Source organism: Gekko japonicus, unplaced genomic scaffold, assembly GCF_001447785.1.
Source record: "Gekko japonicus isolate JY-2015 unplaced genomic scaffold, Gekko_japonicus_V1.1 scaffold450, whole genome shotgun sequence".
NCBI lineage: Eukaryota > Metazoa > Chordata > Lepidosauria > Squamata > Gekkonidae > Gekko > Gekko japonicus.
Window position 1 is genome coordinate 1,088,839 of NW_015165843.1, and position 18,360 is coordinate 1,107,198.

The following is an 18,360-nucleotide window of genomic DNA, read 5'->3' on the forward strand; positions in this document are numbered from 1 at the left end:
CCGCCGTGGCACAGGCAAAGAGTTTTTAGGCTCCTCCGGCCACGTCCCAGCTTTCTAGCCAGAGCGGGAAGGAATAGCAAAAGTTCACAGCCAGCAGGGATGCCGCTCCTGGTCTTCGCTTCCCTGTATCGCTGGTCGGGACTGCGCAGTAGAGGTTGCCTGGTGTAATCCTTGACTTAAAGGTAAAGGTTTCCCTCGCTCAAAAGCTAGTCGAATCTGACTCTCATCTCCATCTCCAAGCTGAAGAGCCAGCGCTGTCCGAGGACGTTTCCGTGGTCATGTGGCCAGCATGACTAGATGCTGAGGTGCACGGAATGCTGTTACCTTCCCACCAATGTGGTATCTATTTATCTCCTTGCAGTTTCTTGCTTTTGAACTGCTAGGTCGGCAGGAGCTGGGGCCAGAGACGGGAGCTCACTCCATCAAGCGGCACTCGGGTCTCGAACTGCTGAACTACTGACCTTCCAGCCTGAAGTTCAGCGTCTTAACCACTGAGCCACCGCAGCCCAAAAAATAATGCCCACTGGGGAATTGCACAACTTTAAGGGTGATGATGAAGACATTGAAATTGTTCAAGGTTTTCTCTTCCTCGGCCCCATCATTCACCAGAAGGGAAATTGCAGCCAAGATATCTGAAGGCGATTGAGATGGGGAAGGGGAGCCATGAAGGAGCCAGCCAAGACCCTGAAGTTTAAGGAGGTGTTGCTGGCGACGAGGATCAAGATTATTCATGCCATAGTATTCCCCGTTACTATGTACGAGCAATGCTCCCTCTAAGCTGTGGAGTCTGGTGAGCAACAATTCTACTTTGTGAGCTCCTGGCATTAAAGTCGTGAGCGAGTGATTTGGCTACTGCATAAATCAGTTTGCTCTGGAGCCCTCCTTCCTGAGCTAAGACAAAAATCTGTGAGCCGGAGGCTAAAAGATGGTGACCTAGCTTTCACTAACTCAGTTTAGAGGGAACACTGTGTACGAGTGTGAAAGTTGGACAATAAATAAAGCCAACAGGAAGAAAGTAGATTCCTTTGAAACGTGGTGTCAAAGGAGAGTTTCACCGGTACTGTGGACTACCAAAAAGACAAATCAGAGAGTCCTAGATCAAATCAAGCCTGAACTCTTGAGAGCCAGTTTGGTGTGGTGGTTAAGTGCGTGGATTCTAATCTGGGAGAACCTCTGTCATTTCAAGTGGAGGCTGGACGACCATCTTTCGGGTATGTTGTAGGGCTGTCTTTCGGCGATGCTCCTGCAGAGTACAGGGGGTTGGACTAGATGACCTGCAAGGTCCCTCCCAACTCTGACATTCTGTGATTCCCCACTCCCCCACGTGCAGCTGCTGGTGTGACCTTGGGTCAGTCACAGGTTATTTCAGAGCTGCTCTCTCAGGAGCAGTCCTCGAAAGCGCTCTCTCAGCCCCACCCACCTCACAGGGTGTCTGTTGTGGGGAAGGGAAAGGAGATTGTAAGCAGCACCGAGACGCCTTCGGGGAGTGAAGGGCGGGGTATAAATCCAATCTTCTCCTCCTCCACTTTAACACACACACACACAGAGCAATTGTGATGTACTTTTGAAAGCCTCCTCCTTTCCCGACTTTGGGGGACCAACGCGTTGGCTGTCAAAGTGCTTCTCTTCCCCCAGTGATGCCCTTTTGTCGCTGTGAACAGGTGAACCGCGAGGGATTTGAGTACCCACGGGAGACGCACACATCGTGAAGTGCTGTCCCCTGCTTGTGGCTGTGTTTGCAGAGCTTAAAAGCCAGTGTCGCCCTCTCGGCTTGTGTGTACACAAGACTGAGCACAGCACAGACAGCGGCCGGACTCCAAAGTCCTAAGGGTGTCCCCCCCACTCTGCGGACTCTGTGCGTCCCCCCGGGATGGACGGCCACGTCTCAGGTCTCAGCCTGCTGAATCTGTAAGCTGTTGGGGCGATTTGGGTCTCCGGCCAAAGTCAAGTCAGACAGATTAAGACGGCTCGGGAGGGAATGTCTTGGTGGAGTAATCCCTTGTTTTTAATGCCTTCTAACTGTTTGTTCGGATTGAAGAGCATAACTTCGTTTTCCCCCTTGCATGAAAAAGAATCTGGAATGGGCCAGTGGCTGATTGGCTGGGGGACCGACACAGGACAGAGCCACCAACGTGAGAAGTTTAAACTCATAAATAGCCACTGACTTGGTCGCCTCGGGTGAGCAGCTGTCTCCTCCAGGCAACCAGAAGAAGAAGAGATTGGATTTATACCCTGCCCTGAAGGAGTCTCAGAGCGGCTTACAATCCCTCCCCACAACAGACACCCTGTGAGTTAGGTGGGGCTGCTTGTGAGAGAACAGCTCTGAGAGAACTTGTGACTGACCCAAGGTCACTCCAGCAGCTGCATGTGGAGGCGTGGGGAATCAGGTCGTCCCTGATTAGAGTCCACACTCCTAACCACCAGTGTTCCCTCTAAACTGAGTTAGTGTGAGCTAGTTCAGTTTAGAGTGTGAGCTAGTTCAGTTTGGTGGTTAAGTGTCAAACTAGGGTCTGGGAGATCCAGGTTCGAGTCCTCACTTGTGTCATGGAAGCTTGCCGGGCGAACTTGCGCCAATCATACTCTCCCAGCCTAACCTACCTCACAGGGTTGTTGTGAGGAGTAAATGGAGAAAAGGAGAGCGTTGTAAGCAGCTTTGGGTCCCCAACAGTGTTCCCTTTCAGCTGAGTTAGTGTGAGCTAGCACACAGTTTTTTTGGCTGAGTTAGTGAGGGGTAGCACACAGGTTTTTTGGCCTCTGGCTCACACATTTTTGTCTCTGCTCAGGAAGGACGGCTCCAGTGCAAGCTAATTTGTGCAGCAGCCAAATCCCTCACGCACAACTATAATGCCAGTCGCTCACAAAGTAGAATTCTTGCTCACAAGACTCCACAGCTTAGAGGGAGCATTGCTAACCACTACACCAAATTGGGTCTCTAAACCAGGCAGGGTAGCTTAACAGAAGCCATTTAATGATGGCAGTTGGCAGTTCATATGTGCGTTCTAATAGTAATTGTAACGTGGGCTAGCAAAATACTTTTATGGCATGCATAACTATGTAATTTTTTTTTTTCTGGGCCAGTTAATTTGCAAAGCTCACATCCACCCATTTTCATTGCAGTGGTCAGGAATATTCCTGACAATGCCCCCCTCCCCCCCCCAGCTATGACCCCTGATATTTCCCTCCATTGCTGGACCTCATTTATACCACTTCGGCCCTTTTGGTGGCCGTTCCCATTAAAGTACAAAGAGGTCACTGAATACTTGGCTTAAGGTTTAAAGTTTCAGAGTGGAATCTACAGTTTCTTTGTGACTGTCAAGGCCACACAGAAGCCTCCGCAGGTCGCAAAAATGCAATAAACAAAGGATTACTGTGTGGTTATCAGAGGTAATTTATTAGGGGCAGTATCTTTTCACATTCCTCCCTCAGCCTCTCCTAAACTGGACTGTCACGGAATCTTCCGTGTATTGCAAAGCATTCTGGAATATGTTCTGGGGGGGAGGCAAGTTTAACGTATTTTTTATGTTGTTATACAGAATGCAGGTAGAACATAAGAGCCCGGCATTTAATTACAGTTGTGACCAGTGTTCCCTCTAAGCTGAGTTAGTGTGAGCTAGCTCACAGTTTTTTAGCCTCCGGCTCACACATTTTTGCCTCAGCTCAGGAAGGAGGGCTCCAGAGCAAACTAATTTATGCAGTAGCCAAATTGCTTGCTCACAACTTTAATGCCAGTAGCTCACAAAGCAGAATTTTTGCTCACAAGACTCCACAGATTAGAGGGAGCATTGGTTGTGACCATAAAGAGAACCCTGCCAGATCAGACCAGTGGCCCAGCATCCGATCTCTCACAGTGCCCAACCAGTTCCTCTTGAGGGCCAATAACAGGGCCGAGCGGGCCGAGGCTTTTCCCGGATATTGCCTCCTGGCACTGGGATTCAGGGGTTGACTGCCTCTGAACATGGAGGTTTGTTTTAGTCTCCATGGCTAGTAGACACTGAGAGATCTTATCCTCCATGAACGTCTCTAATCCCCGTTTAAAGCTGGAAATGCCTGTGGCCCTCACTACATCCTCTGGCACAAATTCCGTACTTTAATTGCTCTCTGCGTAAAGAACTATTTCCTTTTGTCCGTCCTGAATCTACATTCCATCAGGTTAATTGGGTGCCCTTGCGTTCTAGTCTTTTGGGAGAGGGGGGAAGAAGAAGTTCTCTTTGTCAGCTCGCTCCGCCCCGTGTATAATTTTATGAATCTCTTATCGTGTCCTTTCCCACCCCTCCCGCTTAGTCATTTCTGTTCTGAACTCTTCAGCCATTTCTCATAGGGGGAGTCCCAGAAAGGGAACACAGAGGACCTAAAGACTCCTCTGATACCAGACAGCGGTCCGTGTTCCCTTTCTGGGACTTTCGAAGCCAGCATATGCAAGGGGTCAAACTTGGTGCAGTGTTTCCCAGCAATGGAAGGAGTCAAAGGACATTTTAAGCGTACACTTCTGTTTAGAATAAAAGAGACAGCGGAAATGAAAAGCAGAGAGATGGAAACAAATCCAGAACTAGGCAGTTGGTCCAGGATATCCTTTTGATACCCACGCAATCTAGTCCTATACGAAGATACCTCGTAGGTGGGTCGCTGCTGTCCAGAGGGGAATAGAAGGGAGGATATAAAATATACGTAGCCTGTCTGAGAACCGTATTTGAGGAGGGACGGACTCTGTGCCTAGCTCCAAAGGATAGTGTAATTTAAACTGCTGGGCATATTTGATAACAATTGATATTGTTCTGGGAGGTCAGCTGTGTTGGTCTGCCGTAGAAGAACTAGTTTCTACTCCGGTAGTACCATAAAGACCAACAAAACGGTATCTCGAAGGCTCATACCCCCAAAATCCTGTAATCTAAACTGCTGGGCATAAGAGACCCTTTGATATTGTTCTAGGAGGTCAGCTGTGTTGGTCTGCCGTAGAAGAACTAGTTTCTACTCCGGTAGTACCATAAAGACCAACAAAACGGTATCTCGAAGGCTCATACCCCCAAAATCCTGTTCGTCTCGAAGGTTCTACTACTAGAATCGAGCCCTTTTATACTGCTGTTTCTTGGGGGTTTGAATGTAGGGCTGGAATAAATCCGTTTTTGGTAGGGCTCCCAGGGGCGGTTGAGTAACCTGGTGGGTGTGGGGAAACTGGATTCCGTTAGCAATCTAGGACAATGGACTAGCACAGTTGTAACTAACATTGTGTCCTGCTACTCTGGGTGGTTCAGGATACCTACTCTCATTTTGGGCAAATCGATTAGTTTAACTCTCTAGTTGGGGAGTGCAGCATTTGTAGGCATCAGCCGGTTGGGGTGAAACGAATTACCGGGCGTCCAAGACGGGCCCTTGACAGTCGGTGCTTTGAAACTCTCCGGGGCTCGGTTGGCATTTTATTTCTCCCGTACGTACGGCTGGTACTGCACTCCTTTCAGTGGCAGAGAATAAGCTTCAAAATGGAGTGTGGAAGGGACCCTGATGGCCATTTTCCTCTGCTTTTTCCTTTGTTCAGCACGTCGGAGGTCCCAGACGCCAAAGGCGGAACTTCCTGTGTCACTCACCCTGTGTGCGGGGGGGGGGGGGTTTCCAGGGCACCCCTATGCTGTGTGACTCTTTTACAGACAGTTAGCAAAAGCCTTCATAAAATACCGCAACAGGTTGTTAAAATAACTAGGTGTGGCTGCAGTGGATTAAAGCGTTATCTTGGTGCATCTCTTAAAACCCACTACAAATAAAAACCAAATAGCAGTTTAAGCTGCAGAATCCAGTTACCAGCCAGTAGAGCCAATAAAAACAGTTACGGTCGGTCAGTACATTAGAGCAAAGGGTAAAAAAAAAAAAAAAAATGAAATTTACAAACCAGGTGTGCAAAAGGGTGTTTCCACTTGGTCCCAAGGGAGTGGGCAGAGGGGGGTTGAGAATCAAGGTGCCATGCCCTGACCTGGGTAGGCCGGGCAAGCCCAATCGCATCAGATCTCGGACGCTAAGTAGGGCCGACCCTGGCAAGTATTTGGATGGGAGACCTCCAAAGAATACCAAGGTTGGGAGGCAGGGGCAGGCAAGCAAGCCACTTGTCTGAACATCCTCCATGCCCCAGTAGGTGTCGCCAGAAGTTGCCATGACTTCCAGGCGCACACACAGAAAATGCAAAAATAACAAAAAAAGAAAAGAATATCAAGGTCGGTGCCATAACTGAGAAGACCCTGCTTCCTAAGAACTCTTAAGAAGCCACCTTCCTATCATAATAAGAAAATAATCTCTCATCGTCTCTCCCCCCCAGTATTTAAAACCTTTATATTGGGATCTAAATGCTCCCCAGTTCAGAATAGCCCTCCAAGGCTGCCATTGGATTTCACATTGGAATGGGGTCGTTGAAGAGCTAAGAGAATTCTTTTCCAATTACTTTTGGGTCTGAACATGGAAGAAGTAAATGTGACTAAAAGAACTTTGCTGTGGTATTTAATTACCACAGCCAGAATGACATATGCACAATTTTGGAAACAAGATAAAACACCAGAGATATGGGACTGGATCAATCAAAAAAGTGTTATTCATGGCAGAAATGGACAAACTTACGAAAAAATTAAATAATGAAGAAGATGAAGGTTTTTTTGAAGAATGGAAAGACTTTAAAGAATATTTAGGGATAAATTGGGATGTAACAAATAACTTACATTGTTTTGAAGAGTATTGAAATAGAATGTTAGAGATAGAAATTTGTTATAACTAAAAGTAATTGTTACCTGGAAAAAAATATAGAAGAAATATGAAACGATTTTTAATGTTAAGAGAATATGAAGTAAATACAGAAATAATGGATGAAGAAAGGGTTAAAGGGGTGGAAGCATTGCGGGAAGCAGAGCAGAGGGGAGGGGAAACTGGAAAGATGGGATATAAAATGAACTATTTTATGAAATGTTAATGTTGTGTTATCCTATTAATAAAAATAGTTTTTTTTTTAAAAAAAAAAGAGAATTCTTTTCCGGTTGGCATTACTGGGAAGAGAGTTAAAACGGTTTTAAGTGTGTTATACTGTCTGCTCCTTTGTGCCAACTGCATGGTATTGGTTGCCTAGAGAAGGGAAGCTGCTTTCTGCACATGCCCAAGGGCATTCCTATTTCTTCTGCCACCCCTGCCAAGCTTCATGGGTACGGGTCTCATTTGTTTTGCCAAATAAGTGGTGAGTCATTGTTCCCTCTAAGCTGTGATAGTGTGAGCCAGCTCACAGTTTCATTAGCCTCTGGCTCACACATTTTTTGTCCACGCTCAGGAAGGGATGGCTCCAGAGCCAACTAATTCATGCAGTAGCCAAATCACTCACTCACATTAATGCCCGTTAAAAAGTAGAATTTTTGCTCACAGGACTCCACAGATTAGAGGGAGCATTGGCTGGTGTTCCAACCTGATTTTCTGCGCCGAGTCATTTCAATGTGAGATACAACTGGCTTGCTGATAACAGTCAAGGTGTCGATCTGGGTGCCTGTTTTTATTTACCTGGGCACCTTTTTATGTCCTCTCCAGGTGCGGGGGGACCGTGGGGGCTATTTTCACGTGCCCCCTGGAAGTCATCAAGACGCGGCTGCAGTCTTCCAAGCTGGCCTTCCGGGCTGTCTACTATCCCCAAGTCCAACTGGGCACCCTCAGCGGCGCAGGGGTGGTCCGGCCGACCTCGGTATCGCCCGGACTTCTGCAGGTTCTCAAGTGAGTAGAGGAGCCGGTGGGCCCAAGTTGTGCGCCGTAACTCATCCTCTGCAAAGCTCCAAAGCCGTAATTCGGGGAAAGAAACGGAGGTCCCTCGTGCAGTTTCTGAATTTTCTGCACTGTGTTGACACGATGTGGGGCTTTCGTGGAGCTTTCTGAGCGCTTGGGGCAGATTGCACGTATCGTCTCGGTAATCCGTCCGGGAGGGCTGCCAGGTTAGGTCGCCGTTAGTTATCCCCGTATTGCAGATTTAAAAGAGAGTCTCACGCTAGTGGCAGAGGTGAGAGTTGAACCAGGGGACTTCCTGATTCAGCCGTAGCTATATAAAGCTGCAATTATACATATGCTTAGGAGCTGCGGTGGCTCAAGTGGTTAAGACGCTGAACTGCAGGCTGTGGAAGGTCAGTAGTTCAGCAGTTCGAGACCCGAGTGTGCCGCATGACGGAGTGAGCTCCTGTCTCTAGTTCCAGCTCCTGCCAGCCTAGCAGTTCGAAAGCAAGAAATTGCAAGTAGATAAATAGGTACCACTTCTGTGGGAAGGGAACAGCGTTCCATGGGCCTTGGTGTTTAGTCATGCCGGCCACATGACCACGGAAACGTCTTCGGACAGCGCTGGGTCTTCGGCTTGGAAACGGAGATGAGCACCGCGACCCTAGAGTCGGATTCGACTGGCTTTCGAGCAAGGGAACCTTTACGTTTTTATACATATGCTTACTTGGAAGCAAGTCCCATTGAACGCGGTGGAGTGGAGCCATGCTCCAGTGGCGCAGCACAAGTAGGACCCGAGGTTCAGTCTCTGACATCCTTCATTGAGGAAATCTCAGGTGACAGGTGGTCGTGACCCAATCAGAAGAGAGAGAACCAAGCAAGAGGGAGAGGGGCTGTGGCTCAGCGGAAGAGCCTCTCCTTGCTACGCAGAAGGTCCCGGCATCTTCAGCTGAAAGTAGGAGACAGTAGGGGATGTGAAAGACCTTGGCATGCAGAAGGTCCCAGGTTCAGTCCCTGGCATCTCCACTTAAAAGGGAGCAGGCAGTAGGTGATGTGAAATATCTCCACCTGAGACCCTGGAGAGCCCTTGCCAGTCAGAGTGGACAGTACTGACCTTAATGATTGGGGAGGGGCCGTGGCTCAGTGGGAGAGCCTCTTCTTTGCATGCAGAAGGTCCCAGGTTCTGTCCCCAGCATCTCCAGCGACAAGGGTTAGAGAGGAGGTGATGCGAAAGACCTCGAACCGTAGCCAATCTGAGCAGATAAAACTGACCAATGGTCTGATTCATTATAAGGCAACTTCATGTTTTCACGATGAACTGTTGGTGGTCCGAGTTGTTAGAAGGCAATTTCATGTATTCAGTAGACCTTTCTTCAGAGTGGATATGCAAAAGGTTGGGCCACATTTCACAGTGTGTCTTTTTTCCCCTCATTGCAAGGCAAAATAATATGACCTGTTGGCAGGGGTCATTTTGTAGAAAAAGAGGTGCAGGCGCTCATTAGCATAACTAATGAGCACAACTTATTTGTATATGCCACACCCCCTGACATCACCAGAAGTGTGTCGGAAGGCAACACCCACAGCTCAGGCTCCACTGGACTGTTTTGGATTGCTAGCTGGGGGGGGGGGGGGCGGGAGGCGGTGTCCCCGCGGGGGGGGTGCCACTGGACTGTTTTGGATTGCTAGCTATGGGGGGGGGGAACACACAGATCTGCTCTCACAGAGGAGGGAGAGCTTGTACCTGAAGGTGGGCCGGGGGTGTGTGTCTGCAACTTACCTGGCTGCTTCTTGTTCCTCTTGGCCCGAATGAGGGCTGCTGGGAGCAGGGAGCGGGGCTTGTTGCATGTGCCCGCCCCCTGGGCTCCTTACTGCCGGAGCTTCGCTCCTGTGCGCTCCTGCAGGAAATGACCCCTGCCTGTTAGTGGTCTGAGTTTGGTATAAGATCAGTTTCATACATTCAGTGGACCTTTCTTCAGAGCGCACACACAAAAGATTGGGCTACATTTCACAGTGTGATTGCAAGGCAGAAGAATAGTTAAGTCCGTGATCCCATTTTGGCTGTCCTTCCAAGTTTTGTGGCCTGTTCCCGGACAGAGCTTAGCAGGAGCAGACCTGAGTGAAAATACTGAGCACAAACCCCACTTGCAGGAGCGCTCTGCTGCTTCTGTTTGCATTTTTTAAAAAATTGGCTGTGTCTTTTTTGCAGATGCAAAGGAAGACTCTGAGCCAGGCCAAAAAAAAAATATCTTAATGAAGCCAATTATTCTGGCAGGCAACCCTGCAGAATCCATACAAATTAGATAATGGTGTATTTGGCAGCACAGGAAGGCTGCGGAGCTGGAATAATTCAGCGTTGTTTCAAAGTTCCCGAGTTAACCAGGACTTGGCCCGTTGAGGACAGCCCCTTGGCAAATGTAGTTGCCAACTATCGTGGTGTGGTGCTTGCAGGAGAGAGGCTGTGGTTCAACCTTGGGGTGAGTCTCCAGTGGAAGGAAGGGAGTTCTTCACTTAATTTGAAAACATGGGAGATTCTTATGTCTTCCCCCCGCCTGAGGTCCGATAGGCACATTTATGCATTAGAAATGGAGATATTTGTTCTTGAGAATACCAGCTGATGGTTTGACAGAAATGGACTGTGCTTTCTTGACGGCTTGGTCTCCTTGCCGATCCGGTCCTTTCACAATTTCCAGGAAATGTCTACTCAAGTCAACATCCTGATTTTATGTCCGTTTCATGTCACTGTTGTGGTTCTTTTGCAAATGTTACTCAATCGTCTTTTTCTTACAGGTCCATTTTGGAAAAAGAAGGGCCCAGGTCACTTTTCCGAGGGCTAGGACCAAACTTGGTCGGGGTTGCGCCCTCGAGGTACAGATCGTGAAATTGCTTTATCTCTATTCTATACAAAAAAAGCGAAATGAATACTTGATTCCTTCTGAAAGCTGCAATCCCAGTACTGAAAGCGCAGGAATCAATAAAGAGGGAGATGCAATAATAAAACCAGATCCCTTAAAAAATAAAACAGGTGGATCAATGGACACATTGCGTAATGGGCTCTTCAAACCTTTTTAAAATTTCAGTTCTTTTAAGTGCGTTTCCAGCCTGCCGTGTTGTAGCACTGCTGGAATTCAGGGCCCCCAGAAGGGGGAGCTGAATACGAGCTTTCAGCCCACCTGAGTTGTGAGGCCTCTGTTCTGAATAGCTCTTTGTCCCTCAGCAAGCCAAAGTCAGACTACATTATGCCTGATAAGCAAAGAGATACTGACTTAGGTGTGCTCTTGAACAAAGTCAGTTTCCCTTTGTTTTTCTGTTTTTAGTGCACTGTGCATCTAGCAACAGCCGGACACGCTTACAGGTTCCTTATTTTCTCAACCGTAACCATTTTAAATTGGCAGGCGTTCCTTCCCTCGAGTTGCAAGGGCAGACTGTCCCACACTGGCCTCGGTGCCATTTTTGGAATCTCTCCTTGAAAGAGCTGAACAAAAATACAGAGATCCCAGCTGAAAGATATCTCCTTGTTTGGGAGTCTCTCTGAGAAAAATAGCACATTGTCTGAAGCTCAGATATTCTCCTGATAGCTCTTTGGTATCAGGACTTTGGCTGGGGCCAGAACCGGGGGAGGGATTTGAGGGCGCCTTCCAGTGCTCCCTCTAAGCTGTGGAGTCTTGTGAGCAAAAATTCTACTTTGTGAGCGACTGGCATTGAAGTTGTGAGCAAGTGATTTGGCTGCTGCATGAATTAGTTCGCTCTGGAGCCATCCCTTCCTGAGCGAAGACAAAAATGTGTGAGCCGGAGGCCAAAAAATCTGTGAGCTGGCTCACACTAACTCAGCTTAGAGGGGACACTGGCGCCGTCCTGTGTAAACACCTGCAAGAATTAAAAAGCCTTTCTTGAATAAGAACACACATCGTGGATCACAGCAGTGGTCCATCTGGGCTAGCTGCCAGTTCTGCGTGGCAGTCCAAATGCCCAAAGGAGGCTTGCAAGGTTCTGGTGTTAACCTTTAAGAGCCTTAAGGGTCTGGGCCAGTGTTCCCTCTAAGCTGAATTAGCTTGAGCCAGCTCACCATTTTTTAGCCTCTGGTTTGCACATTTTTGCCTTAGCTCACACAGGATGGCTCCAGAGCAAACTAATGTATGCAGTAGCCCAATCGCTGGCTCACAACTTTAACGCCAGTCGCTCACAAAGTAGACTTTTTACACTGCATGTGAATAAATAATAGTTCTAAAGTTTAAAAAACAACAACAAAGTAGACTTTTTACTCCACAGCTTAGAGGGAAGCATTGGTCTGGGTCCACATACCTTTGGGACTGCCTCTCCTGGTATACCCCCGAAGAGCGTTACGCTCAGCACATAAGAACGTGCTAGTGGTCCCTGGCCCCAGAGATATCTGGCTGTCCTCAACCAGGGCCGGGGTGTTTTCCACCCTGGCGGAACTCTCTGCCGAATAACATCCGTGCCCTGCGGGACTTAGTGCAGTTCCGCAGGGCCTGTAAGGTGGAGATGTTCTGCCAAGCATCTCTGTGACGGTTTCTGTCCGGCACTCCTGTTTCCTGCCTTCCCCCCCTTTAGGCCAGTGGCATACCTGGAAGTTCTTAGCACCATCTAATTAGGCTAACGATTGTCTTTTTATTGTATGGTTTATTGTGTCTTTACGGTTTTAACTGTGAATTTAATATACAGATGCGTTCCGCTGTTGCACGCCACCCTGTTTACAGGGGGAGGGCGGTTTAGAAATCCAATTTAATAAAACAAATAAATAAATTGCAGCAAAGAGGCCGAATCCTGCCTCTGTTTTTGCCCCTCAGGCAATTCAGAGGGTTCCTCCTTTCAGACACGGAGGTTCAGTTTAGTTGTCCTGGCTAACAGCCATGGGTGGGCCTTAATCACTTTTTAAAGCCAAGTGAAATAGCGATCGATCGTAACGGCCCGATAGTCCAGCCTGCCCCAGTGTTGTCAGAGTCTGGAGGCGAAACAGGGTTAGTCGTGATCGGTACTTGGATGGGAGGCTGCCAAGGAAGACGGGGGTCGCTACGCAGAGGCAGGCAAGGGCAAAACCACCTCTGTTCGTCTCTTGCCTAGAAAACCCCATGGTCCTTCTGGGGCCACCGTGAGTCGGTCAATTGCGCAAGTTAATTACTCTTTGGATGAATAGGGGCTTCTGTCTCGCCCCCTTTGTTACATCAGCATCCTACAACATCGCTCACCTTTAAGAACATAAGAACACAAGAGAAGCCAAGGCCAATGGCCCATCTAGTCCAACACTCTGGGTCACACAGTGGCCAAAAATACCACCAGGAGGTCCACCAGTGGGGCCAGGGCACTAGAAGCCCCCCCACTGTTGCCCCCCCCCCAGCACCAAGAATACAGAGCATCACTTGCCCCAGACATAAGAACATAAGAGAAGCCAGTGTTGGATCAGGCCAGAGGCCCATCCAGTCCAACACTCTGTGTCACACAGAGGCCAAAAATACCAGGTGCCATCAGGAGGTCCAGCAGTGGAAAATACCAGGTGCCATCAGGAGGGCCAGCAGTGGGGCCAGGACACTAGAACCCCCCCCCCTGTTGCCCCCCCCCCCAGCACCAAGAATACAGAGCATCACTTGTCTCAGACATAAGAACATAAGAGAAGCCAGTGTTGGATCAGGCCAGTGGCCCATCCAGTCCAACACTCTGTGTCACACAGAGGCCAAAAATACCAGGTGCCATCAGGAGGTCCAGCAGTGGGGCCAGGACACTAGAAGCCCTCCCACTGTTGCCCCCCCCCCTCCAGCACCAAGAATACAGAGCATCCCTTGCCACAGACCGAGGGTTCCCATCTATACCCTGTGGCTAATAGCCACAGTGGCTAATAGCCACTGATGGACCTCTGCTCCAGATGTTTCTCCAATTCCCTCTTGAAGCCGTCCACGCTTGTAGCCGCCACCTCCTATGGCAGTGAATCCCATGTATTCATCGCTCTTTGGAGAGGGGCGTTTCAGGGTGCCAGTGCAAGCAGGGGAACAAAGTAGAGGAATGGACCGGTTATGGGGTGTGTGGGGGGTGCCACTTTGTAAAGATAAGCAATGCAGAAAGGCAGTGCGGTAGAAGGAGAACTTGAAGCCCCGTGGTGTCCTTGCAGTCCTCGCTTTCACTGGTCAGGGAGTTTTCCTTAGCAGAAAGTTCATAGAGGTTCCACCCGTTCTACGATTGTACTCTGCCGCGTGGGTAGCTCATCCCCTAACTGAACTTGTTTGAGTGCAGAGCATTCGTAGCGTAGTCCGTGAGTTGAAAGAAACGGTAAATGCCACGATAAGCAGACACCTCAGGACTCCGAAGAGTCCCAGAACAGTTCCGACTGCTGCTCTGCAGCCATTTAAATTTGTTTAAATTCCCCCCTCTTTGCCTCGCAGGCATATCGTGAAGCTAAAACCAATTTAACACTTCCCTAAACCCACCCACCCCCGTTTTGGAAACTGTCCTCCTTATTCCATCAGTTCAACAAGTAGAAGCCCTTTTGAAAAACAGCCTATCTGAATTCTTTGTTGTCTCTGTTTTTGTGTTTGTATGTGTGTTTTTCACGGGCGCGCGTGTGTGTGTGCACCTGGAAGTCACGGCATCCTCTGGTGACTGACCCCTACTGGGGGCCTGGAGGATATTCAGAGAGGTGGCTGAATAAAGCCTGCCCCCGCCTCCCAACTGCTGGCATTCCAAGGAGGTCTCCCATCCAAGTACCTGCCAGAGTCGACCCTGCTTAGCCTCCGAGATCTGACAAGATCGGGCTTGCCTGGACTATCCAGGTCAGGGCTCCAGGTGTCCTTGTTGATGCATTTTTGTGAGGCAGAAAAGTCAGAAGTGAAGGCGCTCGTGTTCGGCTTGAGTAAAAGGAAGGGTGCTCACTTCCTCTGAATCTGCCCCCGTTTGTGAGTTCGAACTTCTCTGTCTTGTGCAGGGCGGTCTACTTTGCATGTTACTCCAAAGCCAAGGAGCTGTTCAACAACGTGTTCGTGCCGAACAGCAACGTCGTCCATGTCTGCGCAGCTGGTTCTGCAGGTGGGTTGCCCTCATTGGACTGCAATACGTTTAATACACTCAGAGGGGCCAGAGTTGGTATCCAGGCCCAGAAACTTATAAGGGAACTTATGGAGGGTCATATAGAAGAAGAAGAAGAAGAGATTGGATTTATACCTCGCCCTTCACTACCCGACGGAGTCTCAGAGCGGCTTACAATCTCCTTTCCCCTCCCCTCCCCACAACAGGCACCCTGTGAGGTAGGCGGGGCAGAGAGAGCTCTCTCAAGAACTGCCCTTGAGAAAACAGTTGTGTCAGACTCAGAGCTATGGCTTGCCCAAGGTCATCCAGCAGCTGCATGTGGAGGAGTGGGGAATCAAACCCGGTTCTCCCAGATTAGAGTCCGCGCACTTAACCACTACACCAGACTGGCTTCCTCTCTCCAGAGCAGTCACCTTGTGAGGTAGGCGAGGCTGAGAGAGCTCTGAGAGAACTGCTCTTTCAAGAACAGTACTATGGCTTGCACTTAACCGCTACACCAAACTGGCCAGTTGTCAGTGGCTTGTAGTAGTGTTCCCTCTAAGCTGAGTTAGTGTGAGCTAGCTCACAGATTTTTAGCCTCTGGCTCACACGTTCTTTGTCTGAGCTCAGGAAGGAGGGCTCCAGAGCAAACTAATTTATGCAGCAGCCAAATCGCTCGCTCACAACTTCAATGCCGGCAGCTCACGAAGGAGAAGTTTGGCTCGCAAGACAACACAGCTTACAGGTCGGTTGACTTTAATGCTTAATGGCACCTTGTACGTGGCCAAAACCGCCTGGCCTGACTAGTGCCCTGAACAGCATCTCCGAGGCATTGGGAGCTCCCTTCCCTGTACACACCAGATCTGCTGATTTCTTAGAGAGCGGCTGAAGTGTAAGGGGGCAATGAAGTGTGTAAGGGGGCAATGTGGTCAGAGCCTCTGAGAGCCAGTTTGGTGTCGTGGTTAAGTGCGCGGACTCTAATCTGGGAGAACCGGGTTTGATTCCCCACTCCTCCACGTGCAGCTGCTGGCGTGACCTTGGATCAGTCACAAGTTCTGTCAGAGCTGTTCTCTCAAGGGCAGTCCTCGAGAGAGCTCTCTCAGCCCCGCCTACCTCACAGGGTGTCTGTTGCGGGGAGGAGGAAGGGAAGGGAGACTGTAAGCCGCTCTGAGACTCCGAGTGAAGGGCGGGGTATCAATCCAATCTCTTTTCTTCGGTCCAGCAGACTTGGGAGGAGAGGGTTAAGGAGGCCTTTTCCTGTGTCTCACCGCTGACATCAGCAATTGTGTGCCAGCCCCCCCCCCCCCCCCCCCCCGCCCGCTGGTGCCTCAGGCCTTCCTGAATTTAAAATAGCCGCTCCCTTTAAGTAGGGCTTGCCCACAACCAGTGTTCCCTCTAAGCTGAGTTAGTGTGAGCTAGCTCACAATTTTTTGGCCTCTGTCTCACACATTTTTGTCTTAGCTCAGGAAGGATGGCTCCAGAGCAAACTAATTTATGCAGCAGCCAAATTGCTTGCTCACAACTTTAATGCCAGTAGCTCACAAAGTAGAATTTTTGCTCACAAGACCTCACAGCTTAGAGGGCACATTGCCCACAACCAGTGCTCCCTCCAAGCTGAGTTAGTGTGAGCCAGTTCACAGTTTTTTAGCCTCCAGCTCACACATTTTTGTCTCTGCTCAAGAAGGATGGTTCCAGCACAAACTAATTTATGCAGCAGCCAAATCGCTCACTCACAACCTTAATTTTTGCTCACAAGACCTCACAGCTTAGAGGGAGCATTGCCCACAACTCATTCATGTGCTTTGCAGCTATTCAGGCCCCAAAGGGAGGGGAGGTGAACTTGGAACAGACTTTGTATCGGGTGACAAACTGCAGGGGGCGGTGCTGGTTAATAATGCAGAATTGTCTTTGGTGTGGGGAGGCCTGCGCGAGTCCCGTTTGACCGAGCCTGGCTTTGCATTCTGAGAAGGCAGCGGAGTTCTTAGAACTCCCGCAAAGGTTTCCTAGGAAGGCCCGGCTTCGGTGATGCAAACTTGTGCCGAAAGGGCAGGGTGGGGGAGCCTTTGAGGACGATCAAACCCACGGGAGCCGCTTCCTTCCAGTTCTCCTGGCAAGGAGATGCCCTCGGAGGAGGCCGGACACCTGGGCGAGTTCTGCACAGAATGCGGAGGGACGGACCCAGGCCTTGGAGAAGTCGCGTTTCAGAGCTCTCTAGTTACACAACCTTCGATCTGGCTCAAGCCGGAGAGGAGCCTGTCATAAACAAGTGTGACAGGGGCCGGTTATATAACCAGGCCGTGCGGAGAGCCTTTGGGAGACACAGATGCCGGGCAAGGCCGCCTCGGGGAGTTTGCAGGGAGCTGGGCTCCAGAAATGCTTTGCTGGCGCACACACAAAGCCGTTGTGAAGATCTGGAGTGGGGGTTTGAAGCCAGACAGAGCTTGGAGAGGGAAGGGCTCGGCTTTGGAAGCAGAGTTATGCTGCGTGGGGGAGTGCACACGCGTGTGTTTATGAGAGAGAGACTTTTGAAGGGTTGCCAGCTCTAAGTCTGGGAGGCCTTTCTCTGCCTAAGACTGGGGAGATCCGCTGCCATTTGGGGGTGACACAATACAGAGCAGGATGGAGCAACGGTCTGACTCTGTGTAAAGCGGTTTCATGTACTTTATCTTGGGGGGGTCCCTGGGGGGGTCCCTCCCCCCTTTTCACCTGGATGCCTCTAAGTCACTTTTGCATAAGTGGATGATTCTACACCACCATCTAGAGTCCCTGGGTGATTCTGCACTGGCTTTTCCCTCAGTTGTTTTAGCAAATCCACATTGGAACAGAAATTCCCCTCTGCATTGCATGCCGCTTTCACTTTCTTTGATCATTGGATTTTATGCACTGCATGCTACCTTCACTTTCATTGGTCATCGGGTTTTATGGTACCCTCTGCATTGCATGGGGCTGCGGTGGCTCAAGTGGTTAAGACGCTGAACTGCAGACCGGAAGGTCGGTAGGGCAGCAGTTTGAGACCCAAGTGCCGCAAGACAGAGTGAGCTCCCATCTTTGGTCCCAGCTCCTGCCAACCTAGCAGTTCGAAAGCAAGACATTGCAAGTAGATAAATAGGTACCGCTTCGGTGGGAAGGTAACAGCGTTCCGTGCTCCTTGGCGTCTAGTCATGCCGGCCACATGACCACAGAAATGTCTTTGGACAGCGCTGGCTCTTCGGCTTGGAAACGGAGATGAGCACCGCATCCCTAGAGTCGGATTCGACTGGCTTTCGAACAAGGGAAACCTTTAGCTTTAGCTTTACCTGCATTGCATGCCACTTTCACTTTCTTTGATCATTGGATTTTATAGTCCCCTCTGCACTGCATGCCGCTTTCACTTTCTTTGATCACTGGATTTTATGGTCCGCCCTGCACTGCATGCCGCTTTCACTTTCTTTGATTATCGGGTTTTATGGTACCTTCTGCATAGATTTATGGCTGTTCAGGGGTGACTTCGCAGTCAGTATGGCATTGCCCCGGGGTATTTGAATTGTGGTTTTGAGCTGCACCTTTGGTAAGACAATGGAGGGAAAAGACGATGCAGAATCGCCCCCTGATGGAGGTTGCTGGGGTGTCGTCCCAAGGACTCTTTCTTCTGCATCCTTTCCAAGT

General features: G+C 49.6%; 1 protein-coding gene across 1 annotated transcript in view; it reads left to right on the forward strand.

Annotated features, from left to right (window-relative positions):
- The first annotated feature begins 663 nt into the window (after positions 1-663).
- The window catches only part of SLC25A33 (solute carrier family 25 (pyrimidine nucleotide carrier), member 33), a 24,087-nt gene continuing 6,390 nt past the window's right edge, over positions 664-18,360 (forward strand). Inside the window, exons 1-5 of the mRNA XM_015411032.1 lie at positions 664-738; positions 1,662-1,705; positions 7,540-7,719; positions 10,495-10,572; positions 14,636-14,736. Of these exons, the coding sequence (XP_015266518.1) occupies positions 664-738; positions 1,662-1,705; positions 7,540-7,719; positions 10,495-10,572; positions 14,636-14,736 (478 nt within the window). The remainder of the gene's footprint in view (positions 739-1,661; positions 1,706-7,539; positions 7,720-10,494; positions 10,573-14,635; positions 14,737-18,360) is intronic.